This window comes from Bombina bombina, unplaced genomic scaffold (assembly GCF_027579735.1).
Source record: "Bombina bombina isolate aBomBom1 unplaced genomic scaffold, aBomBom1.pri scaffold_481, whole genome shotgun sequence".
NCBI classification, from domain to species: Eukaryota; Metazoa; Chordata; class Amphibia; order Anura; family Bombinatoridae; genus Bombina; species Bombina bombina.
The window spans coordinates 270,011-296,233 of record NW_026512014.1 but is presented as its reverse complement, the minus strand read 5'-3'; the positions used below and the strand labels follow the sequence as shown (position 1 = coordinate 296,233).

The window sequence follows — 26,223 nt, the reverse complement described above, 5'->3', positions numbered from 1 at the left end:
CTTATTACACATTATACACAGACAGTGCCAGTGGTTAGTAGTATAATGACATCAGCTTATTACACATTATACACAGACAGTGCCAGTGATTAGTAGTATAATGACATCAGCTTATTACACATTATACACAGACAGTGCCAGTGGATTAGTAGTATAATGACATCAGCTTATTACACATTATACACAGACAGTGCCAGTGATTAGTAGTATAATGACATCAGCTTATTACACATTATACACAGACAGTGCCAGTGGTTAGTAGTATAATGACATCAGCTTATTACACATTATACCCAGACAGTGCCAGTGATTAGTAGTATAATGACATCAGCTTATTACACATTATACACAGACAGTGCCAGTGGTTAGTAGTATAATGACATCAGCTTATTACACATTATACACAGACAGTGCCAGTGGTTAGTAGTATAATGACATCAGCTTATTACACATTATACCCAGACAGTGCCAGTGATTAGTAGTATAATGACATCAGCTTATTACACATTATACACAGACAGTGCCAGTGATTAGTAGTATAATGACATCAGCTTATTACACATTATACCCAGACAGTGCCAGTTATTAGTAGTATAATGACATCAGCTTATTACACATTATACACAGACAGTGCCAGTGGTTAGTAGTATAATGACATCAGCTTATTACACATTATACACAGACAGTGCCAGTGGTTAGTAGTATAATGACATCAGCTTATTACACATTATACACAGACAGTGCCAGTGGTTAGTAGTATAATGACATCAGCTTATTACACATTATACACAGACAGTGCCAGTGATTAGTAGTATAATGACATCAGCTTATTACACATTATACACAGACAGTGCCAGTTATTAGTAGTATAATGACATCAGCTTATTACACATTATACACAGACAGTGCTAGTGGTTAGTAGTATAATGACATCAGCTTATTACACATTATACCCAGACAGTGCCAGTTATTAGTAGTAAAATGACATCAGCTTATTACACATCTATACACAGACAGTGCCAGGTATTAGTAGTATAATGACATCAGCTTATTACACATTATACACAGACAGTGCCATGATTAGTAGTATAATGACATCAGCTTATTACACATTATACCACAGACAGTGCCAGTTAGTTAGTAGTATAATGACATCAGCTTAATTACACATTATACACAGACAGTGCCAGTTATTAGTAGTATAAAGGACATCAGCTTATTACACATTATACACAGACAGTGCAGTTATTAGTAGTATAATGACATCAGCTATATACAACATTATACACAGACAGTGCCAGTTATTAGTAGTATAATGACATCAGCTTATTACACATTATACACAGACAGTGCCAGTGGTTAGTAGTATAATGACATCAGCTTATTACACATTATACACAGACAGTGCCAGTGTTTAGTAGTATAATGACATCAGCTTATTACACATTATACACAGACAGTGCTAGTTATTAGTAGTATAATGACATCAGCTTATTACACATTATACACAGACAGTGCCAGTGATTAGTAGTATAATGACATCAGCTTATTACACATTATACACAGACAGTGCCAGTTATTAGTAGTATAATGACATCATCTTATTACACATTATACACAGACAGTGCCAGTGATTAGTAGTATAATGACATCAGCTTATTACACATTATACACAGACAGTGCCAGTGATTAGTAGTATAATGACATCAGCTTATTACACATTATACACAGACAGTGCCAGTGATTAGTAGTATAATGACATCAGCTTATTACACATTATACACAGACAGTGCCAGTGGTTAGTAGTATAATGACATCAGCTTATTACACATTATACACAGACAGTGCCAGTGGTTAGTAGTATAATGACATCAGCTTATTACACATTATACCCAGACAGTGCCAGTGATTAGTAGTATAATGACATCAGCTTATTACACATTATACACAGACAGTGCCAGTTATTAGTAGTATAATGACATCAGCTTATTACACATTATACACAGACAGTGCCAGTTATTAGTAGTATAATGACATCAGCTTATTACACATTATACACAGACAGTGCCAGTTATTAGTAGTATAATGACATCAGCTTATTACACATTATACACAGACAGTGCCAGTGGTTAGTAGTATAATGACATCAGCTTATTACACATTATACACAGACAGTGCCAGTTATTAGTAGTATAATGACATCAGCTTATTACACATTATACACAGACAGTGCCAGTGATTAGTAGTATAATGACATCAGCTTATTACACATTATACACAGACAGTGCCAGTTATTAGTAGTATAATGACATCAGCTTATTACACATTATACACAGACAGTGCCAGTGGTTAGTAGTATAATGACATCAGCTTATTACACATTATACCCAGACAGTGCCAGTGATTATTAGTATAATGACATCAGCTTATTACACATTATACACAGACAGTGCCAGTGATTAGTAGTATAATGACATCAGCTTATTACACATTATACCCAGACAGTGCCAGTGGTTAGTAGTATAATGACATCAGCTTATTACACATTATACCCAGACAGTGCCAGTGGTTAGTAGTATAATGACATCAGCTTATTACACAATATACCCAGAAAGTGCCAGTGGTTAGTAGTATAATGACATCAGCTTATTGCACATTATACCCAGACAGTGCCAGTGATTAGTAGTATAATGACATCATCTTATTACACATTATACACAGACAGTGCCAGTGGTTAGTGGTATAATGACATCAGCTTATTACACATTATACACAGACAGTGCCAGTTATTAGTAGTATAATGACATCAGCTTATTACACATTATACACAGACAGTGCCAGTGGTTAGTAGTATAATGACATCAGCTTATTACACATTATACCCAGACAGTGCCAGTTATTAGTAGTATAATGACATCAGCTTATTACACATTATACACAGACAGTGCCAGTTATTAGTAGTATAATGACATCAGCTTATTACACATTATACACAGACAGTGCCAGTGGTTAGTAGTATAATGACATCAGCTTATTACACATTATACACAGACAGTGCCAGTGGTTAGTGGTATAATGACATCAGCTTATTACACAATATACACAGACAGTGCCAGTGGTTAGTAGTATAATGACATCAGCTTATTACACATTATACCCAGACAGTGCCAGTGATTAGTAGTATAATGACATCAGCTTATTACACATTATACACAGACAGTGCCAGTTATTAGTAGTATAATGACATCAGCTTATTACACATTATACACAGACAGTGCCAGTGATTAGTAGTATAATGACATCAGCTTATTACGCATTATACACAGACAGTGCCAGTTATTAGTAGTATAATGACATCAGCTTATTACACATTATACCCAGACAGTGCCAGTGATTAGTAGTATAATGACATCAGCTTATTACACATTATACACAGACAGTGCCAGTGATTAGTAGTATAATGACATCAGCTTATTACACATTATACACAGATAGTGCCAGTGATTAGTAGTATAATGACATCAGCTTATTACACATTATACACAGACAATGCCAGTGATTAGTAGTATAATGACATCAGCTTATTACACATTATACCCAGACAGTGCCAGTGATTAGTAGTATAATGACATCAGCTTATTACACATTATACACAGACAGTGCCAGTGGTTAGTAGTATAATGACATCAGCTTATTACACATTATACACAGACAGTGCCAGTGGTTAGTAGTATAATGACATCAGCTTATTACACATTATACACAGACAGTGCCAGTGATTAGTAGTATAATGACATCAGCTTATTACACAATATTCCCAGAAAGTGCCAGTGGTTAGTAGTATAATGACATCAGCTTATTGCACATTATACCCAGACAGTGCCAGTTATTAGTAGTATAATGACATCAGCTTATTACACATTATACCCAGACAGTGCCAGTTATTAGTAGTATAATGACATCAGCTTATTGCACATTATACCCAGACAGTGCCAGTTATTAGTAGTATAATGACATCAGCTTATTACACATTATACACAGACAGTGCCAGTGGTTAGTAGTATAATGACATCAGCTTATTACACATTATACACAGACAGTGCCAGTGATTAGTAGTATAATGACATCAGCTTATTACACATTATACACAGACAGTGCCAGTTATTAGTAGTATAATGACATCAGCTTATTACACATTATACACAGACAGTGCCAGTGATTAGTAGTATAATGACATCAGCTTATTGCACATTATACACAGACAGTGCCAGTGGTTAGTAGTATAATGACATCATCTTATTACACATTATACCCAGACAGTGCCAGTTATTAGTAGTATAATGACATCAGCTTATTACACATTATACCCAGACAGTGCCAGTTATTAGTAGTATAATGACATCAGCTTATTACACATTATACACAGACAGTGCCAGTTATTAGTAGTATAATGACATCAGCTTATTACACATTATACACAGACAGTGCCAGTTATTAGTAGTATAATGACATCAGCTTATTACACATTATACACAGACAGTGCCAGTGATTAGTAGTATAATGACATCAGCTTATTACACATTATACACAGACAGTGCCAGTTATTAGTAGTATAATGACATCAGCTTATTACACATTATACACAGACAGTGCCAGTGGTTAGTAGTATAATGGCATCAGCTTATTACACATTATACACAGACAGTGCCAGTGGTTAGTAGTATAATGACATCAGCTTATTAGACATTATACACAGACAGTGCCAGTGGTTAGTAGTATAATGACATCAGCTTATTACACAATATACACAGACAGTGCCAGTTATTAGTAGTATAATGACATCAGCTTATTACACATTATACACAGACAGTGCCAGTGGTTAGTAGTATAATGACATCAGCTTATTACACATTATACACAGACAGTGCCAGTGGTTAGTAGTATAATGACATCAGCTTATTACACATTATACACAGACAGTGCCAGTTATTAGTAGTATAATGACATCAGCTTATTACACATTATACCCAGACAGTGCCAGTTATTAGTAGTATAATGACATCAGCTTATTGCACATTATACCCAGACAGTGCCAGTTATTAGTAGTATAATGACATCAGCTTATTACACATTATACACAGACAGTGCCAGTGGTTAGTAGTATAATGACATCAGCTTATTACACATTATACACAGACAGTGCCAGTGATTAGTAGTATAATGACATCAGCTTATTACACATTATACACAGACAGTGCCAGTTATTAGTAGTATAATGACATCAGCTTATTACACATTATACACAGACAGTGCCAGTGATTAGTAGTATAATGACATCAGCTTATTGCACATTATACACAGACAGTGCCAGTGATTAGTAGTATAATGACATCAGCTTATTACACATTATACCCAGACAGTGCCAGTTATTAGTAGTATAATGACATCAGCTTATTACACATTATACCCAGACAGTGCCAGTTATTAGTAGTATAATGACATCAGCTTATTACACATTATACACAGACAGTGCCAGTTATTAGTAGTATAATGACATCAGCTTATTACACATTATACACAGACAGTGCCAGTGATTAGTAGTATAATGACATCAGCTTATTACACATTATACACAGACAGTGCCAGTTATTAGTAGTATAATGACATCAGCTTATTACACATTATACACAGACAGTGCCAGTGGTTAGTAGTATAATGGCATCAGCTTATTACACATTATGCACAGACAGTGCCAGTGGTTAGTAGTATAATGACATCAGCTTATTAGACATTATACACAGACAGTGCCAGTGGTTAGTAGTATAATGACATCAGCTTATTACACAATATACACAGACAGTGCCAGTTATTAGTAGTATAATGACATCAGCTTATTACACATTATACACAGACAGTGCCAGTGGTTAGTAGTATAATGACATCAGCTTATTACACATTATACACAGACAGTGCCAGTGGTTAGTAGTATAATGACATCAGCTTATTACACATTATACACAGACAGTGCCAGTTATTAGTAGTATAATGACATCAGCTTATTACACATTATACCCAGACAGTGCCAGTGGTTAGTAGTATAATGACATCAGCTTATTACACATTATACACAGACAGTGCCAGTGGTTAGTAGTATAATGACATCAGCTTATTACACATTATACACAGACAGTGCCAGTGATTAGTAGTATAATGACATCAGCTTATTACACATTATACCCAGACAGTGCCAGTGATTAGTAGTATAATGACATCAGCTTATTACACATTATACACAGACAGTGCTAGTTATTAGTAGTATAATGACATCAGCTTATTACACATTATACACAGACAGTGCCAGTTATTAGTAGTATAATGACATCAGCTTATTACACATTATACACAGACAGTGCCAGTTATTAGTAGTATAATGACATCAGCTTATTACACATTATACACAGACAGTGCCAGTGGTTAGTAGTATAATGACATCAGCTTATTACACATTATACACAGACAGTGCCAGTGATTAGTAGTATAATGACATCAGCTTATTACACATTATACCCAGACAGTGCCAGTGATTAGTAGTATAATGACATCAGCTTATTACACATTATACCCAGACAGTGCCAGTGGTTAGTAGTATAATGACATCAGCTTATTACACATTATACACAGACAGTGCCAGTGGTTAGTGGTATAATGACATCAGCTTATTACACATTATACACAGACAGTGCCAGTGATTAGTAGTATAATGACATCAGCTTATTACACATTATACACAGACAGTGCCAGTGGTTAGTAGTATAATGACATCAGCTTATTACACATTATACACAGACAGTGCCAGTGGTTAGTAGTATAATGACATCAGCTTATTACACATTATACACAGACAGTGCCAGTGGTTAGTAGTATAATGACATCAGCTTATTACACATTATACACAGACAGTGCCAGTTGTTAGTAGTATAATGACATCAGCTTATTACACATTATACACAGACAGTGCCAGTGGTTAGTAGTATAATGACATCAGCTTATTACACATTATACCCAGAAAGTGCCAGTTATTAGTAGTATAATGACATCAGCTTATTACACATTATACCCAGGCATTGCCAGTGATTGTATATAACAGGCTGTACCTACACCAGGTTGTGTATAACAGGCTGTACCTACACCAGGTTGTGTATAAAAGGCTGTACCTACACCAGGTTGTGTATAACAGCCTGTACCTGCACCAGGTTGTGTATAACAGACTGTACCTACACCAGGTTGTGTATAACAGGCTGTACCTGCACCAGGTTGTGTATAACAGACTGTACCTACACCAGGTTGTGTATAACAGGCTGTACCTACACCAGGTTGTGTATAACAGACTGTACCTGCACCAGGTTGTATATAACAGACTGTACCTACACCAGGTTGTGTATAACAGGCTATACCTACACCAGGTTGTGTATAACAGACTGTACCTGCACCAGGTTGTATATAACAGACTGTACCTACACCAGGTTGTGTATAACAGGCTATACCTACACCAGGTTGTGTATAACAGGCTGTACCTACACCAGGTTGTGTATAACAGGCTGTACCTACACCAGGTTGTGTATAACAGGCTGTACCTACAATAGGTTGTGTATAATAGGCTGTACCTACGATAGGTTGTGTATAACAGGCTGTACCTACACCAGGTTGTGTATAACAGGCTGTACCTACACCAGGTTGTGTATGTTATGTGTAACACGCTGTACCTGCATCAGGTTGTGTATAACAGCCTGTACCTGCACCAGGTTGTGTATAACAGACTGTACCTACACCAGGTTGTGTATAACAGGCTGTACCTGCACCAGGTTGTGTATAACAGACTGTACCTACACCAGGTTGTGTATAACAGGCTGTACCTACACCAGGTTGTGTATAACAGACTGTACCTGCACCAGGTTGTATATAACAGACTGTACCTACACCAGGTTGTGTATAACAGGCTATACCTACACCAGGTTGTGTATAACAGACTGTACCTGCACCAGGTTGTATATAACAGACTGTACCTACACCAGGTTGTGTATAACTGGTTGTACCTACGATAGGTTGTGTATAACTGGTTGTACCTACACCAGGTTGTGTATAACAGGTTATACCTACACCAGGTTGTATATAACAGGGTGTACCTACAATAGGTTGTGTATAACAGGCTGTACCTACACCAGGTTGTGTATAACAGGCTGTACCTACACCAGGTTGTATATCTGTGGAAATTACTGTAATTGTTGTTTTATTTCCGTTCTCCCCCTTAAATGTCTCAGCTTTTGTCACTTAAGAGGAAATATATAGCGAGTGAAGGTCACAGTACATTTGTCACCAGACTCACGATGCTTTTAGCAATACTTTGTGCAGTTATCTTGTTCCTCTTACAAGGTAAGTTGTTTATTTTACCACTTAAATACAAACAAAACAATTACTTATCTAGCAAGTACCAAAAATATTCACAAACATCTATAATGTGTCAATTTTTTAAAAAAAAAATTTGTACTTTTTTTTAAACAAGTCAGGAAACTTTATTACTTTATTTTCCACTCTTCAAAAGCAACAAACAGAAAGGTTACTGTAATGTGTTGTGTTTAAGAGACTCAGTATACAAGAATATAGGAGCAGCCCCTGCACATCCCTGTTAGTCGCTGGCGTACAGTTGTGGGCACTGTGCTTTATCTGCCAGCTAAGCCTGTGTTCATATGGGCAGGGGGACACTAAACTATTACAATGTTAGTCATGGATATGAAGAGAACTAGTTAGACAAGTAAAAAAAAAAATAACAGGCTGTACCTACACCAGGTTGTGTATAACAGGCTGTACCTACACCAGGTTGTGTATAACAGGCTGTACCTACACCAGGTTGTATATAACAGGCTGTACGTACACCAGGTTGTATATAACAGGCTGTACGTACACCAGGTTGTATATAACAGGCTGTACCTGCCCCAGGTTGTGTATAATAGGTTGTACCTACACCAGGTTGTGTATAACAGGCTGTACCTACACCAGGTTGTGTATAACAGGTTGTACCTACGCCAGGTTGTGTATAACAGGTTGTACCTACGCCAGGTTGTGTATAACAGGTTGTACCTACACCAGGTTGTGTATAACAGGCTGTACCTACACCAGGTTATGTATAACAGGCTGTACCTACACCAGGTTGTGTATAACAGGTTGTACCTACGCCAGGTTGTGTATAACAGGTTGTACCTACGCCAGGTTGTGTATAACAGGTTGTACCTACACCAGGTTGTGTATAACAGGTTGTACCTACGCCAGGTTGTGTATAACAGGTTGTACCTACACCAGGTTGTGTATAACAGGCTGTACCTACACCAGGTTATGTATAACAGGCTGTACCTACACCAGGTTGTGTATAACAGGTTGTACCTACGCCAGGTTATGTATAACAGGTTGTACCTACACCAGGTTATGCATAACAGGCTGTACCTACACCAGGTTGTGTATAACAGGTTGTACCTACACAAGGTTGTATATAACAGGCTGTACCTACACCAGGTTATGTATAACAGGCTGTACCTGCCCCAGGTTGTGTATAACAGGTTGTACCTACACCAGGTTATGTATAACAGGTTGTACCTGCCCCAGGTTGTGTATAACAGGTTGTACCTACACCAGGTTATGTATAACAGGCTGTACCTGCACCAGGTTGTGTATAACAGGCTGTACCTACGATAGGTTGTATATAACAGGGTGTACCTACACCAGGTTGTGTATAACAGGTTGTACCTGCCCCAGGTTGTGTATAACAGGTTGTACCTACACCAGGTTATGTATAACAGGCTGTACCTGCACCAGGTTGTGTATAACAGGCTGTACCTACACCAGGTTGTATATAACAGGGTGTACCTACACCAGGTTGTGTATAACAGGCTGTACCTGCCCCAGGTTGTGTATAACAGGCTGTACCTACACCAGGTTGTGTATAAGAGGCTGTACCTGCCCCAGGTTGTGTATAACGGGCTGCTGCTACATCAGGCTGTGTATAACAGGCTGTAACTACAGCAGGTTGTGTATAACAGGTTGTAACTACACCAGGTTGTGTATAACAGGCTGTAACTACACAAGGTTGTGTATAACAGGCTGCTGCTACATCAGGTTGTGTATAACAGGTTGCTGCTACATCAGGTTGTGTATAACAGGCTGTAGCTACATCAGGTTGTGTATAACAGGCTGTAACTACAGCAGGTTGTGTATAACCGGTTGTAACTACACCAGGTTGTGTATAACAGGCTGTACCTACACCAGGTTGTGTATAAAAAATAGATTTTTTGCTTGAAAAAAGTTTAAGGTGAAGCTAATAATGTGGCTCTAGAACCTAAAACAGAAATTGCGAAACTTGTCCATGGGATAGAAGCCTAATGGCTGAGAAAAACTCACACTTCTCTATTGGTGGACAGTGACACACCCACACACAGAAAAACTCTCACACATCTCTATTGGTGGACAGCGACACACCCACACACAGAAAAACTCTCACACATCTCTATTGGTGGACGGTGACACACCCAAACACAGAAAAACTCTCACACATCTCTATTGGTGGACGGTGACACACCCAAACACAGAAAAACTCTCACACATCTCTATTGGTGGACGGTGACACACCCACACACAGTAAAACTCTCACACATCTCTATTGGTGGACAGTGACACATCCACACACAGAAAAACTCTCACACATCTCTATTGGTGTACAGTGACACACCCACACACAGGAAAACTCTCACACATCTCTATTGGTGTACAGTGACACACCCACACACAGAAAAACTCTCACACATCTTTATTGGTGTACAGTGACACACCCACACACAGAAAAACTCTCACACATCTCTATTGGTGTACAGTGACACACCCACACACAGAAAAACTCTCACACATCTCTATTGGTGTACAGTGACACACCCACACACAGAAAAACTCTCACACATCTCTATTGGTGTACAGTGACACACCCACACACAGAAAAACGCTCACACATCTCTATTGGTGTACAGTGACACACCCACACACAGAAAAACTCTCACACATCTCTATTGGTGTACAGTGACACACCCACACACAGAAAAACCAAAAGTACATGAACTTCTATTTTACAGAAAACAAAAACTGTGATACATTTTAACAAGTTTAGATGCAACAAGGAAACAAACTAAAGAAATGGGCTATTAATTTAAATGCTTAAAGGAACAGTCTACTCCAGAATTTGTATTGTTTAAAAAAAAAGATAACCCCTTTATTACCCATTCTCTAGTTTTGCACAACCAACAGGGTTATATTAATATACTTTTTACCCCTGTGATTACCTTTTAGCTAAGCCTCTGCAGACTGCCCCTTATCTCAGTTATATTAATATACTTTTTACCCCTGTGATTACCTTGTATCTAAGCCTCTGCAGATGCCCCTTATTTCAGTTATATTAATATACTTTTTACCTCTGTGATTACCTTGTATCTAAGCCTCTGCAGACTGCCCCTTATCTCAGTTATATTCATATACGTTTTACCCTGTGATTTCCTTGTAGCTAAGCCTCTGCAGACTGCTCCTTATCTCAGTTATATTAATATACTTTTTACCCCTGTGATTACCTTGTATCTAAGCCTCTGCAGACTGCCCCTTATCTCAGTTACATTAATATACTTTTTACCCCTGTGATTACCTTGTATCTAAGCCTCTGCAGACTGCCACTTATCTCAGTTATATTAAAATACTTTTTACCTCTGTGATTACCCTGTATCTAAACCTCTGCAGACTGCTCCTTATCTCAGTTATATTAAAATACTTTTTACCTCTGTGATTACCTTGTATCTAAGCCTCTGCAGATTTCCCCCTTATCTAAGTTATATTAATATACTTTTAACCTCTGATTACCTTGTAACTAAGCCTCTGCAGACTGCCCCTTATCTCAGTTATATTAATATACTTTTTACCTCTGTGATTACCTTGTATCTAAGCCTCTGCAGAGTGCTCCTTATCTCAGTTATATTAAGCCTCTGCAGGCTGCCCCTTATCTCAGTTATATTAATATACTTTTTACCTCTGTGATTACCCTGTATCTAACCCTCTGCAGACTGCCCCTTATCTCAGTTATATTAATATTCTTTTTACCTCTGTGATTACCTTGTATCTAAGCATCTGCAGACTGCTCCTTATCTCTGTTATATTAATATACTTTTTACCTCTGTGATTACCCTGTATCTAAGCCTCTGCAGACTGCTCCTTATCTCAGTTATATTAATATACTTTTTACATCTGTGATTACCTTGTATCTAAGCCTCTGCAGACTGCTCCTTATCTCAGTTATATTAATATACGTTTTACCTCTGTGATTACCTTGTATCTAAGCCTCTGCAACCTGCCCTTATCTCAGTTATATTAATATACTTTTTACCTCTGTGATTACCTTGTATCTAAGCCTCTGCAAACTGCCCCTTATCTCAGTTATATTAAAATACTTTTTACCTCTGTGATTATCTTGTATCTACGCCTCTGCAGACTGCTCCTTATCTCAGTTATATTAATATACGTTTACCTCTGTGATTACCTTGTATCTAAGCCTCTGCAGACTGCTCCTTATCTCAGTTATATTAATATACTTTTTACCTCTGTGATTACTTTGTATCTAAGCCTCTGGGGACTGCCCCTTATCTTAGTTATATTAATATACTTTTTACCTCTGTGATTACCCTATATCTAAGCCTCTGCAGACTGCCCCTTATCTCAGTTATATTAATATAATTTTTACCTCTGTGATTACCTTGTATCTAAGCCTCTGCAGACTGCCCCTTATCTCAGTTATATTAATATACTTTTTACCTCTGTGATTACCTTGTATCTAACCCTCTGCAGACTGCCCCTTATCTCAGTTATATTAATATACTTTTTACCTCTGTGATTACCTTGTATCTAAGCCTCTGCAGACTGCTCCTTGTCTCAGTTATATTAATATACTTTTTACCTCTGTGATTACCCTGTATCTAAGCCTTTGCAGACTGCTCCTTATCTCAGTTATATTAATATACTTTTTACCTCTGTGATTACCTTCTATCTAAGCCTCTGCAGACTGCCCTTATCTCAGTTATATTAATATACTTTTTACCTCTGTGATTACCTTGTATCTAAGCCTCTGCAGACTGCTTCTTATCTCAGTTATATTAATATACTTTTTACCTCTGTGATTACCTTGTATCGACGTCTCTGCAGACTGCTCCTTATCTCAGTTATATTAATGTACTTTTTACCTCTGTGATTACCTTGTATCTAAGCCTCTGCAGACTGCTCCTTGTCTCAGTTATATTAATATACTTTTTACCTCTGTGATTAACTTTTATCTGAGCCTTTGGAGACTGCCCCCTTATTTCAGTGCTATTTACAGACTTGAATTTTAGCCAATCAATGGTGACTCATAAATACACAAGGGTGCACAAGGGTGAGAACAATGTTATCTATATGGCACACGTGAACTAACACCCTTTAGCTGTGAAAACCTGTCAAATTGCACTGAGATAAGAGACGGCAGTAAAAGGGCTTAGAAATTAGCATATGAGCCTACCTAGGTTTAGCTTTTAACAAAGTATACCAAGAGAACAAAAGTACATTGGAAAGTTGTTTAAAATTGCATGCTCTATCTGAATCATGCTAGTTTAATTTTAACTAGACTGTCCCTTTAAATGAAGATGCACTTTAACTTACCATTTAATATAGATATGCAATTCTTATACACACTCTATTCAGTTCTTATCTTTATTTGAAAAGCAGAAATGTAAACTTAGGAAACGGCCCATCTTTGGTTCAGCTCCCTGGGTAGTGCTTACTGATTGGTGGCTACATGTAGCGCTACCCAGGTTCTGAACCAAAGATGATCCAGCTCCAAAGCCTACATTCCTGCTTTTCAAATAAAGATAAGAACAGAACAAACAAAAATCAATAATAGAAAGTTGTTACATTTGCTGCTCTATCTGATTCATGAAAGGAAAAAAATGTTTTGTTTCGGGTTTCTTATCTCTTCATCAATCTCTCCCTCCTCTTCCTCCCTCCTTCTTTCTGCTACTCTCCCTCCTCTTACTCCCTCCTTCTTTCTGCTACTCTCCCTCCTCTTACTCCCTCCTTTCTGCAACTCTCCCTCCTCTTACTCCCTCCTTCTTTCTGCTACTCTCCCTCCTCTTACTCCCTCCTTCTTTCTGCGACTCTCCCTCCTCTTACTCCCTCCTTCTTTCTGCTACTCTCCCTCCTCTTACTCCCTCCTTCTTTCTGCAACTCTCCCTCCTCTTACTCCCTCCTTCTTTCTGCAACTCTCCCTCCTCTTACTCCCTCCTTCTTTCTGCAACTCTCCCTCCTCTTACTCCCTCCTTCTTTCTGCTACTCTCCCTCCTCCTACTCCCTCCTTCTTTCTGCTACTCTCCCTCCTCTTACTCCCTCCTTTCTGCAACTCTCCCTCCTCCTACTCCCTCCTTCTTTCTGCAACTCTCCCCCCTCTTACTCCCTCCTTCTTTCTGCTACTCTCCCTCCTCTCCCTCTTGTCTTTCTTCACTCTCTCCCTCCTCTTTCTCTTGTCTTTCTTCACCCTCTACCTCCTTTTTCTCTTGTCTATTTTCACAATCTCCCTCCTGTCTTTTTCTTTCTGCTACTCTCCCTCCTCTCCCTCTTGTCTTTCTTCACTCTCTCCCTCCTGTCTTTTTCTTTCTGCTACTCTCCCTCCTCTTTCTCTTGTCTTTCTTCACTCTCTCCCTCTTGTCTTTTTCTTTCTGCTACTCTCCCTCCTCTTTCTCTTGTCTTTCTTCACCCTCTCCCTCCTTTTTCTCGTCTTTCTTCACTCTCTCCCTCCTCTCCCTTTTCATTCTGCTACTCTCCCTCCTTTTTCTCTTGTCTTTCTTCACTCTCTCCCTCCTCTCCCTTTTTCTTTCTGCTACTCTCCCTCCTTTTTCTCTTGTCTTTCTTCACTCTCTCCCTCCTCTCCCTTTTTCTTTCTGCTACTCTCCCTTCTTTTTCTCTTGTCTTTCTTCACTATCACTCCTCTCTCTTTTTCTTTCTGCTACTCTCCCTCCTCTTTCTCTTGTCTTTCTTCACTCTCTCCCTCCTGTGTTTTTCTTTCTGCTACTCTCCCTCCTCTTTCTCTTGTCTTTCTTCACCCTCTCCCTTCTTTTTCTCTTGTCTTTCTACACTCTCTCCCTCCTCTCCCTTTTTCTTTCTGCTACTCTCCCTCCTTTTTCTTCACTCTCTACCTCCTCTCCCTTTTTCTTTCTGCTACTCTCCCTCCTTTTTCTCTTGTCTTTCTTCACTCTCTACCTCCTCTCCCTTTTTTTCTGTTACTCTCCCTCCTCTCACTTTATCTTTCTGCTTTTTCCCTCCTCTATCTCTTGTCTTTCTTCACTCTCTCTCTCTCCTCTCCATTTTTCTTTCTGCTACTCTTCCTCCTCTTTCTTAACCCTCTCCCTCCTTTGTCTCTTGCCTTTCTTCACCCTCTCCCTCCTCTTTCTCTTGTCTTTCTTCACCCTTTCCCTTTTTCTTTCTGCTACTCTCCCTCCTCTTTCTCTTGTCTTTCTTCACCCTCTCCCTCCTCTGTCTCTTGTCTTTCTTCACCCTCTCCCTCCTCTCCCTTTTTTTTTCTGTTACTCTCCCTCCTCTTTCTCTTGTCTTTCTTCACCCTCTCCCTCCTCTGTCTCTTGTCTTTCTTCATCCTCTCCTTCCTCTTTCTCTTGTCTTTCTTCACTTTCTCCCTCCTCTCTCTCTTGTCTTTCTTCACCCTCTCCCTTTTTATTTCTGCTACTCTCTCTCCTCGTTCTATTGTCTTTCTTCACCCTTTTCCTCCTCTCCCTTTTTCTTTCTGCTACTCTCCTTCCTTTCTCTTGTCTTTTTTCACACTATCCCTCCTCTGTCCATTGTCTTTCTTCACTCTCTCCCTCCTCTTTCTCTTGTCTGTCTTCCCTCTCTCCCTCCTCTTTCTCTTGTCTTTCTTCACCCTCTCCCTCCTCCCTCATTTTGTTTCTGCTACTCTCCCTCCTCTTTCTCTTGCCTTTCTTCACTCTCTCCCAACTCCTTCTCTTGTCTTTCTTCATCCTCTCCCTCCTCTCCCTTTATCTTTCTGCTACTCTCCCTCTTCTTTCTCTTGTCTTTCTTCACCCTCTCCCTACTCTCCCTTTTTCTTTCTGCTACTCTCCTTCCTCTTTCTCTTGTCTTTTTTCACCCTCTCCCTCCTCTGTCTCTTGTATTTTTTCACTCTCTCCCTTTTTCTTTCTGCTACTCTCCCTCCTCTTTCTTCCCTCTCTACCTCTCCCTTTTCATTCTGATCCTCTCCCTTCTTTCTCTTGTCTTTCTTCACCCTCTCCCTTTCTGCTACTCTCCTCCTTTTTCTCTTGTCTTTCTTCACTCCCTCCCTCCTCTCCCTTTTTGTTTCTGCTACTCTCCCTCCATTTTCTCTTGTCTTTCTTCACCCTCTACCTCCTTTTTCTCTTGTTTTTCTTCACTCTCTCCCTCCTCTCCCTTTTTGTTTCTGCTACTCTCCCTCCTCTTTCTCTTGTCTTTCGTCACCCTCTCACTTTTTCTTTCTGCTACTCTCCCTCCTCTTTCTCTTGTCTTTCTTCACCCTCTACCTCCTCTCCCCTTTTCTGTCTGCTACTCTCCCTCCTCTTTCTCTTGTCTTTCTTCACCCTCTCCCTCCTCTCCCCTTTTCTGTCTGCTACTCTCCCTCCTCTTCGTCTTGTCTTTCTTCACTCTCTCTCCCTCCTCTCCATTTTTCTTTCTGCTACTCTTCCTCCTCCTCTTTCTCTTGTCTTTCTTCACTCTCTCCCTCCTCTCCCTTTTTCTTTCTGCTACTCTCCTCCTCTTTTTGTCTTGTCTTTCTTCACCCTCTCCCTCCCTTTTCTCTTGTCTTTCTTCACCCTCTCCCTCCTCTCCCTTTTTCGTTCTACAACTCTCCCTCCTCTTTCTCTTGTCTTTCTTCACCCTCTCCCTTTATCTTTCCGCCACTCCCCCTCCTCTTTCTCTTTTCTGTCTTCATCCTCTCCCTTTTTCTTTCTGCTACCCTCCCTCCTCTTTATCTTGTCTTTCTTCCCTCTCTCCCTTTTCTTTCTGCTACTCTCCCTCCTCTTTCTCTTGTCTTTCTTCAGTCTCTCCCTTCTCTCTCTGGTTTTTCTTCACCCTCTCCCTTTCTGCTACTCTCCTCCTCTTTCTCTTGTCTTTCTTCACTCTCTCTCTCTCCTCTCTCTTTTTCTTTCTGCTACTCTCCCTCTTCACTATCTCCCTCTCCCTTTTCATTCTGATCCTCTCCCTTCTTTCTCTTGTCTTTCTTCACCCTCTCCCTTTCTGCTACTCTCCTCCTCTTTCAATTGTCTTTCTTCACTCTCTCCCTCCTCTCCCGTTTTCTTTCTGCTACTCTACCTCCTTTCTCTTGTCTTTCTCCACTCTCTCCCTCCTGTCTTTTTCTTTCTGCTACTCTCCCTCCTCTTTCTCTTGTCTTTCTCCACTCTCTCCCTCCTGTCTTTTTCTTTCTGCTCCTCTCCCTCCTCTTTCTCTTGTCTTTCTTCACCCTCTCCCTCTTCTCCCTTTTTCTTTCTGCTACTCTTCCTCCTCTTTCTATTGTCTTTCTCCACTCTCTCCCTCCTGTCTTATTCTTTCTGCTACTCTCCCTCCTCTTTCTCTTGTCTTTCTCCACTCTCTCCCTCCTGTCTTTTTCTTTCTGCTACTCTCCCTCCTCTTTCTCTTGTCTTTCTTCACTTTCTCCCTCCTCTCCCTTTTTCTTTCTGCTACTCTCCCTCCTCTTTCTCATCTTTGTTCACCCTCTCCCTTTTTCTATCTACTCCTTTCCCTCCTCTTTCTTCACCCTCTCCGCCCTCTCCCTTTTTCGTTCTGCTACTCTCCCTCCTCTTTCTTCACTCTCTCCCTCCTCTTTCTCTTGTCTTTCTTCACCCTCTCCCTTTTTCTTTCTGCTACTCTCCCTCCTCTTTATCTTGTCTTTCTACACCCTTCCCCTTTTTCTTTCTGTTACTCTCCCTCCTCTTTCTCTTGTCTTTCTTCACTCTCTCCCTCCTCTCCCTTTTTCTTTCTGCTACTCTCCCTCCTCTTTCTCTTGTCTTTCTTCACCCTTTCCCCTTTTCTTTCTTCTACTCTCCCTCCTCTTTCTCTTGTCTTTCTTCACTCTCTCCCTCCTCTTTCTCTTGTCTTTCTTCACCCTCTCCCTTTTTCTTTCTGCTACTCTCCCTCCTCTTTCTCTTGTCTTTCTTCACCCTTCCCCTTTTTCTTTCTGTTACTCGCCCTCCTCTTTCTCTTGTCTTTCTTCACTCTCTCCCTCCTCTCCCTTTTTCTTTATGCTACTCTCCCTCCTCTTTCTCTTGTCTTTCTCCACTCTCTCCCTCCTGTCTTTTTCTTTCTGCTCCTCTTCTGAACTAACACCCTTTAGCTGTGAAAACCTGTCAAATTGCACTGAGATAAGAGACGGCAGTAAAAGGGCTTAGAAATTAGCATATGAGCCTACCTAGGTTTAGCTTTTAACAAAGTATACCAAGAGAACAAAAGTACATTGGAAAGTTGTTTAAAATTGCATGCTCTATCTGAATCATGCTAGTTTAATTTTAACTAGACTGTCCCTTTAAATGAAGATGCACTTTAACTTACCATTTAATATAGATATGCAATTCTTATACACACTCTATTCAGTTCTTATCTTTATTTGAAAAGCAGAAATGTAAACTTAGGAAACGGCCCATCTTTGGTTCAGCTCCCTGGGTAGTGCTTACTGATTGGTGGCTACATGTAGCGCTACCCAGGTTCTGAACCAAAGATGATCCAGCTCCAAAGCCTACATTCCTGCTTTTCAAATAAAGATAAGAACAGAACAAACAAAAATCAATAATAGAAAGTTGTTACATTTGCTGCTCTATCTGATTCATGAAAGGAAAAAAATGTTTTGTTTCGGGTTTCTTATCTCTTCATCAATCTCTCCCTCCTCTTCCTCCCTCCTTCTTTCTGCTACTCTCCCTCCTCTTACTCCCTCCTTCTTTCTGCTACTCTCCCTCCTCTTACTCCCTCCTTTCTGCAACTCTCCCTCCTCTTACTCCCTCCTTCTTTCTGCTACTCTCCCTCCTCTTACTCCCTCCTTCTTTCTGCGACTCTCCCTCCTCTTACTCCCTCCTTCTTTCTGCTACTCTCCCTCCTCTTACTCCCTCCTTCTTTCTGCAACTCTCCCTCCTCTTACTCCCTCCTTCTTTCTGCAACTCTCCCTCCTCTTACTCCCTCCTTCTTTCTGCAACTCTCCCTCCTCTTACTCCCTCCTTCTTTCTGCTACTCTCCCTCCTCCTACTCCCTCCTTCTTTCTGCTACTCTCCCTCCTCTTACTCCCTCCTTTCTGCAACTCTCCCTCCTCCTACTCCCTCCTTCTTTCTGCAACTCTCCCCCCTCTTACTCCCTCCTTCTTTCTGCTACTCTCCCTCCTCTCCCTCTTGTCTTTCTTCACTCTCTCCCTCCTCTTTCTCTTGTCTTTCTTCACCCTCTCCCTCCTTTTTCTCTTGTCTATTTTCACAATCTCCCTCCTGTCTTTTTCTTTCTGCTACTCTCCCTCCTCTCCCTCTTGTCTTTCTTCACTCTCTCCCTCCTGTCTTTTTCTTTCTGCTACTCTCCCTCCTCTTTCTCTTGTCTTTCTTCACTCTCTCCCTCTTGTCTTTTTCTTTCTGCTACTCTCCCTCCTCTTTCTCTTGTCTTTCTTCACTCTCTCCCTCTTGTCTTTTTCTTTCTGCTACTCTCCCTCCTCTTTCTCTTGTCTTTCTTCACCCTCTCCCTCCTTTTTCTCGTCTTTCTTCACTCTCTCCCTCCTCTCCCTTTTCATTCTGCTACTCTCCCTCCTTTTTCTCTTGTCTTTCTTCACTCTCTCCCTCCTCTCCCTTTTTCTTTCTGCTACTCTCCCTCCTTTTTCTCTTGTCTTTCTTCACTCTCTCCCTCCTCTCCCTTTTTCTTTCTGCTACTCTCCCTTCTTTTTCTCTTGTCTTTCTTCACTATCACTCCTCTCTCTTTTTCTTTCTGCTACTCTCCCTCCTCTTTCTCTTGTCTTTCTTCACTCTCTCCCTCCTGTGTTTTTCTTTCTGCTACTCTCCCTCCTCTTTCTCTTGTCTTTCTTCACCCTCTCCCTTCTTTTTCTCTTGTCTTTCTACACTCTCTCCCTCCTCTCCCTTTTTCTTTCTGCTACTCTCCCTCCTTTTTCTTCACTCTCTACCTCCTCTCCCTTTTTCTTTCTGCTACTCTCCCTCCTTTTTCTCTTGTCTTTCTTCACTCTCTACCTCCTCTCCCTTTTTTTCTGTTACTCTCCCTCCTCTCACTTTATCTTTCTGCTTTTTCCCTCCTCTATCTCTTGTCTTTCTTCACTCTCTCTCTCTCCTCTCCATTTTTCTTTCTGCTACTCTTCCTCCTCTTTCTTAACCCTCTCCCTCCTGTGTCTCTTGTCTTTCTTCACCCTCTCCCTCCTCTTTCTCTTGTCTTTCTTCACCCTTTCCCTTTTTCTTTCTGCTACTCTCCCTCCTCTTTCTCTTGTCTTTCTTCACCCTCTCCCTCCTCTGTCTCTTGTCTTTCTTCACCCTCTCCCTCCTCTCCCTTTTTTTTTCTGTTACTCTCCCTCCTCTTTCTCTTGTCTTTCTTCACCCTCTCCCTCCTCTGTCTCTTGTCTTTCTTCATCCTCTCCTTCCTCTTTCTCTTGTCTTTCTTCACTCTCTCCCTCCTCTCTCTCTTGTCTTTCTTCACCCTCTCCCTTTTTATTTCTGCTACTCTCTCTCCTCGTTCTATTGTCTTTCTTCACCCTTTTCCTCCTCTCCCTTTTTCTTTCTGCTACTCTCCTTCCTTTCTCTTGTCTTTTTTCACACTATCCCTCCTCTGTCCATTGTCTTTCTTCACTCTCTCCCTCCTCTTTCTCTTGTCTGTCTTCCCTCTCTCCCTCCTCTTTCTCTTGTCTTTCTTCACCCTCTCCCTCCTCCCTCATTTTGTTTCTGCTACTCTCCCTCCTCTTTCTCTTGCCTTTCTTCACTCTCTCCCAACTCCTTCTCTTGTCTTTCTTCATCCTCTCCCTTTATCTTTCTGCTACTCTCCCTCTTCTTTCTCTTGTCTTTCTTCACCCTCTCCCTACTCTCCCTTTTTCTTTCTGCTACTCTCCTTCCTCTTTCTCTTGTCTTTTTTCACCCTCTCCCTCCTCTGTCTCTTGTATTTTTTCACTCTCTCCCTTTTTCTTTCTGCTACTCTCCCTCCTCTTTCTTCCCTCTCTACCTCTCCCTTTTCATTCTGATCCTCTCCCTTCTTTCTCTTGTCTTTCTTCACCCTCTCCCTTTCTGCTACTCTCCTCCTTTTTCTCTTGTCTTTCTTCACTCCCTCCCTCCTCTCCCTTTTTGTTTCTGCTACTCTCCCTCCATTTTCTCTTGTCTTTCTTCACCCTCTACCTCCTTTTTCTCTTGTTTTTCTTCACTCTCTCCCTCCTCTCCCTTTTTGTTTCTGCTACTCTCCCTCCTCTTTCTCTTGTCTTTCGTCACCCTCTCACTTTTTCTTTCTGCTACTCTCCCTCCTCTTTCTCTTGTCTTTCTTCACCCTCTACCTCCTCTCCCCTTTTCTGTCTGCTACTCTCCCTCCTCTTTCTCTTGTCTTTCTTCACCCTCTCCCTCCTCTCCCCTTTTCTGTCTGCTACTCTCCCTCCTCTTCGTCTTGTCTTTCTTCACTCTCTCTCCCTCCTCTCCATTTTTCTTTCTGCTACTCTTCCTCCTCCTCTTTCTCTTGTCTTTCTTCACTCTCTCCCTCCTCTCCCTTTTTCTTTCTGCTACTCTCCTCCTCTTTTTGTCTTGTCTTTCTTCACCCTCTCCCTCCCTTTTCTCTTGTCTTTCTTCACCCTCTCCCTCCTCTCCCTTTTTCGTTCTACAACTCTCCCTCCTCTTTCTCTTGTCTTTCTTCACCCTCTCCCTTTATCTTTCCGCCACTCCCCCTCCTCTTTCTCTTTTCTGTCTTCATCCTCTCCCTTTTTCTTTCTGCTACCCTCCCTCCTCTTTATCTTGTCTTTCTTCCCTCTCTCCCTTTTCTTTCTGCTACTCTCCCTCCTCTTTCTCTTGTCTTTCTTCAGTCTCTCCCTTCTCTCTCTGGTTTTTCTTCACCCTCTCCCTTTCTGCTACTCTCCTCCTCTTTCTCTTGTCTTTCTTCACTCTCTCTCTCTCCTCTCTCTTTTTCTTTCTGCTACTCTCCCTCTTCACTATCTCCCTCTCCCTTTTCATTCTGATCCTCTCCCTTCTTTCTCTTGTCTTTCTTCACCCTCTCCCTTTCTGCTACTCTCCTCCTCTTTCAATTGTCTTTCTTCACTCTCTCCCTCCTCTCCCGTTTTCTTTCTGCTACTCTACCTCCTTTCTCTTGTCTTTCTCCACTCTCTCCCTCCTGTCTTTTTCTTTCTGCTACTCTCCCTCCTCTTTCTCTTGTCTTTCTCCACTCTCTCCCTCCTGTCTTTTTCTTTCTGCTCCTCTCCCTCCTCTTTCTCTTGTCTTTCTTCACCCTCTCCCTCTTCTCCCTTTTTCTTTCTGCTACTCTTCCTCCTCTTTCTATTGTCTTTCTCCACTCTCTCCCTCCTGTCTTATTCTTTCTGCTACTCTCCCTCCTCTTTCTCTTGTCTTTCTCCACTCTCTCCCTCCTGTCTTTTTCTTTCTGCTACTCTCCCTCCTCTTTCTCTTGTCTTTCTTCACTTTCTCCCTCCTCTCCCTTTTTCTTTCTGCTACTCTCCCTCCTCTTTCTCATCTTTGTTCACCCTCTCCCTTTTTCTATCTACTCCTTTCCCTCCTCTTTCTTCACCCTCTCCGCCCTCTCCATTTTTCGTTCTGCTACTCTCCCTCCTCTTTCTTCACTCTCTCCCTCCTCTTTCTCTTGTCTTTCTTCACCCTCTCCCTTTTTCTTTCTGCTACTCTCCCTCCTCTTTATCTTGTCTTTCTTCACCCTTCCCCTTTTTCTTTCTGTTACTCTCCCTCCTCTTTCTCTTGTCTTTCTTCACTCTCTCCCTCCTCTCCCTTTTTCTTTCTGCTACTCTCCCTCCTCTTTCTCTTGTCTTTCTTCACCCTTTCCCCTTTTCTTTCTTCTACTCTCCCTCCTCTTTCTCTTGTCTTTCTTCACTCTCTCCCTCCTCTTTCTCTTGTCTTTCTTCACCCTCTCCCTTTTTCTTTCTGCTACTCTCCCTCCTCTTTCTCTTGTCTTTCTTCACCCTTCCCCTTTTTCTTTCTGTTACTCGCCCTCCTCTTTCTCTTGTCTTTCTTCACTCTCTCCCTCCTCTCCCTTTTTCTTTATGCTACTCTCCCTCCTCTTTCTCTTGTCTTTCTCCACTCTCTCCCTCCTGTCTTTTTCTTTCTGCTCCTCTCCCTCCTCTTTCTCTTGTCTTTCTTCACCCTCTCCCTCTTCTCCCTTTTTCTTTCTGCTACTCTTCCTCCTCTTTCTCTTGTCTTTCTCCACTCTCTCCCTCCTGTCTTATTCTTTCTGCTACTCTCCCTCCTCTTTCTCTTGTCTTTCTCCACTCTCTCCCTCCTGTCTTTTTCTTTCTGCTACTCTCCCTCCTCTTTCTCTTGTCTTTCTTCACTTTCTCCCTCCTCTCCCTTTTTCTTTCTGCTACTCTCCCTCCTCTTTCTCATCTTTGTTCACCCTCTCCCTTTTTCTATCTACTCCTTTCCCTCCTCTTTCTTCACCCTCTCCGCCCTCTCCCTTTTTCGTTCTGCTACTCTCCCTCCTCTTTCTTCACTCTCTTCCTCCTCTTTCTCTTGTCTTTCTTCACCCTCCCCCTTTTTCTTTCTGCTACTCTCCCTCCTCTTTATCTTGTCTTTCTTCACCCTTCCCCTTTTTCTTTCTGTTACTCTCCCTCCTCTTTCTCTTGTCTTTCTTCACTCTCTCCCTCCTCTCCCTTTTTCTTTCTGCTACTCTCCCTCCTCTTTCTCTTGTCTTTCTTCACCCTTTCCCCTTTTCTTTCTGCTACTCTCCCTCCTCTTTCTCTTGTCTTTCTTCACTCTCTCCCTCCTCTCCCTCCTCTTTCTCTTGTCTTTCTTCACCCTCTCCCTTTTTCTTTCTGCTACTCTCCCTCCTCTTTCTCTTGTCTTTCTTCACCCTTCCCCTTTTTCTTTCTGTTACTCTCCCTCCTCTTTCTCTTGTCTTTCTTCACTCTCTCCCTCCTCTCCCTTTTTCTTTATGCTACTCTCCCTCCTCTTTCTCTTGTCTTTCTTCACTCTCTCCCTCCTGTCTTTTTCTTTCTGCTACTCTCCTCCTCTTTCTCTTGTCTTTCTTCACTCTCTCCCTTTTTCTTTCTGCTACATTTCCTTCTCTTTCTCTTGTCTTTCTTCACCCTCTCCCTTTCTGCTACTCTCCTCCTCTTTCTCTTGTCTTTTTTAACTCTCTCCCTCATCTCCCTTTTTCTTTCTGCTACTCTCCCTCCTCTTTCTTTTGTCTCTCTTCACTCTCTCCCTTTTTCTTTCTGCTGCTCTCCCTCCTCTTTCTCTTGTCTTTCTTCACTCTCTCCCTCCTCTCCCTTTTTCTTTCTGCTACTCTCCCTCCTCTTTCTCTTGTCTTTCTTCACTTTCTCTCTCCTCTCCCTTTTTCCTTCTGCTACTCTCCCTCCTCTTTCTCTTGGCTTTCTTCACCCTTCCCCTTTTTCTTTCTGTTACTCGCCCTCCTCTTTCTCTTGTCTTTCTTCACTCTCTCCCTCCTCTCCCTTTTTCTTTATGCTACTCTCCCTCCTCTTTCTCTTGTCTTTCTCCACTCTCTCCCTCCTGTCTTTTTCTTTCTGCTCCTCTCCCTCCTCTTTCTCTTGTCTTTCTTCACCCTCTCCCTCTTCTCCCTTTTTCTTTCTGCTACTCTTCCTCCTCTTTCTCTTGTCTTTCTCCACTCTCTCCCTCCTGTCTTATTCTTTCTGCTACTCTCCCTCCTCTTTCTCTTGTCTTTCTCCACTCTCTCCCTCCTGTCTTTTTCTTTCTGCTACTCTCCCTCCTCTTTCTCTTGTCTTTCTTCACTTTCTCCCTCCTCTCCCTTTTTCTTTCTGCTACTCTCCCTCCTCTTTCTCATCTTTGTTCACCCTCTCCCTTTTTCTATCTACTCCTTTCCCTCCTCTTTCTTCACCCTCTCCGCCCTCTCCCTTTTTCGTTCTGCTACTCTCCCTCCTCTTTCTTCACTCTCTTCCTCCTCTTTCTCTTGTCTTTCTTCACCCTCCCCCTTTTTCTTTCTGCTACTCTCCCTCCTCTTTATCTTGTCTTTCTTCACCCTTCCCCTTTTTCTTTCTGTTACTCTCCCTCCTCTTTCTCTTGTCTTTCTTCACTCTCTCCCTCCTCTCCCTTTTTCTTTCTGCTACTCTCCCTCCTCTTTCTCTTGTCTTTCTTCACCCTTTCCCCTTTTCTTTCTGCTACTCTCCCTCCTCTTTCTCTTGTCTTTCTTCACTCTCTCCCTCCTCTCCCTCCTCTTTCTCTTGTCTTTCTTCACCCTCTCCCTTTTTCTTTCTGCTACTCTCCCTCCTCTTTCTCTTGTCTTTCTTCACCCTTCCCCTTTTTCTTTCTGTTACTCTCCCTCCTCTTTCTCTTGTCTTTCTTCACTCTCTCCCTCCTCTCCCTTTTTCTTTATGCTACTCTCCCTCCTCTTTCTCTTGTCTTTCTTCACTCTCTCCCTCCTGTCTTTTTCTTTCTGCTACTCTCCTCCTCTTTCTCTTGACTTTCTTCACTCTCTCCTTTTTTCTTTCTGCTACATTTCCTTCTCTTTCTCTTGTCTTTCTTCACCCTCTCCCTTTCTGCTACTCTCCTCCTCTTTCTCTTGTCTTTCTTAACTCTCTCCCTCATCTCCCTTTTTCTTTCTGCTACTCTCCCTCCTCTTTCTTTTGTCTCTCTTCACTCTCTCCCTTTTTCTTTCTGCTGCTCTCCCTCCTCTTTCTCTTGTCTTTCTTCACTCTCTCCCTCCTCTCCCTTTTTCTTTCTGCTACTCTCCCTCCTCTTTCTCTTGTCTTTCTTCACTTTCTCTCCTCTCCCTTTTTCCTTCTGCTACTCTCCCTCCTCTTTCTCTTGGCTTTCTTCTCTCGCGCTCTCCTCTCCCTTTTTCTTTCTGCTACTCTCCTCCTCTTTTTGTCTTGTCTTTCTTTTCCTCTCCCTCCTTTTTCTCTTGTCTTTCTTCACCCTCCTCTGACTTTATCTTTCTGCTATTGCCCAT

The 26,223-nt window shown here is 41.4% G+C and overlaps 1 protein-coding gene across 3 annotated transcripts in view; it reads left to right on the top strand.

Moving 5' to 3' along the window:
* The first annotated feature begins 8,355 nt into the window (after positions 1 to 8,355).
* CRTAM (cytotoxic and regulatory T cell molecule) overlaps positions 8,356 to 26,223 on the top strand; it is a 243,889-nt gene continuing 226,021 nt past the window's right edge. For all 3 annotated transcript variants that reach the window (XM_053696811.1, XM_053696809.1, XM_053696810.1), the window contains exon 1: positions 8,356 to 8,430. In XM_053696811.1, coding sequence (XP_053552786.1) covers positions 8,385 to 8,430 — 46 coding nt within the window. In that variant the 5' untranslated portion in view covers positions 8,356 to 8,384. The remainder of the gene's footprint in view (positions 8,431 to 26,223) is intronic.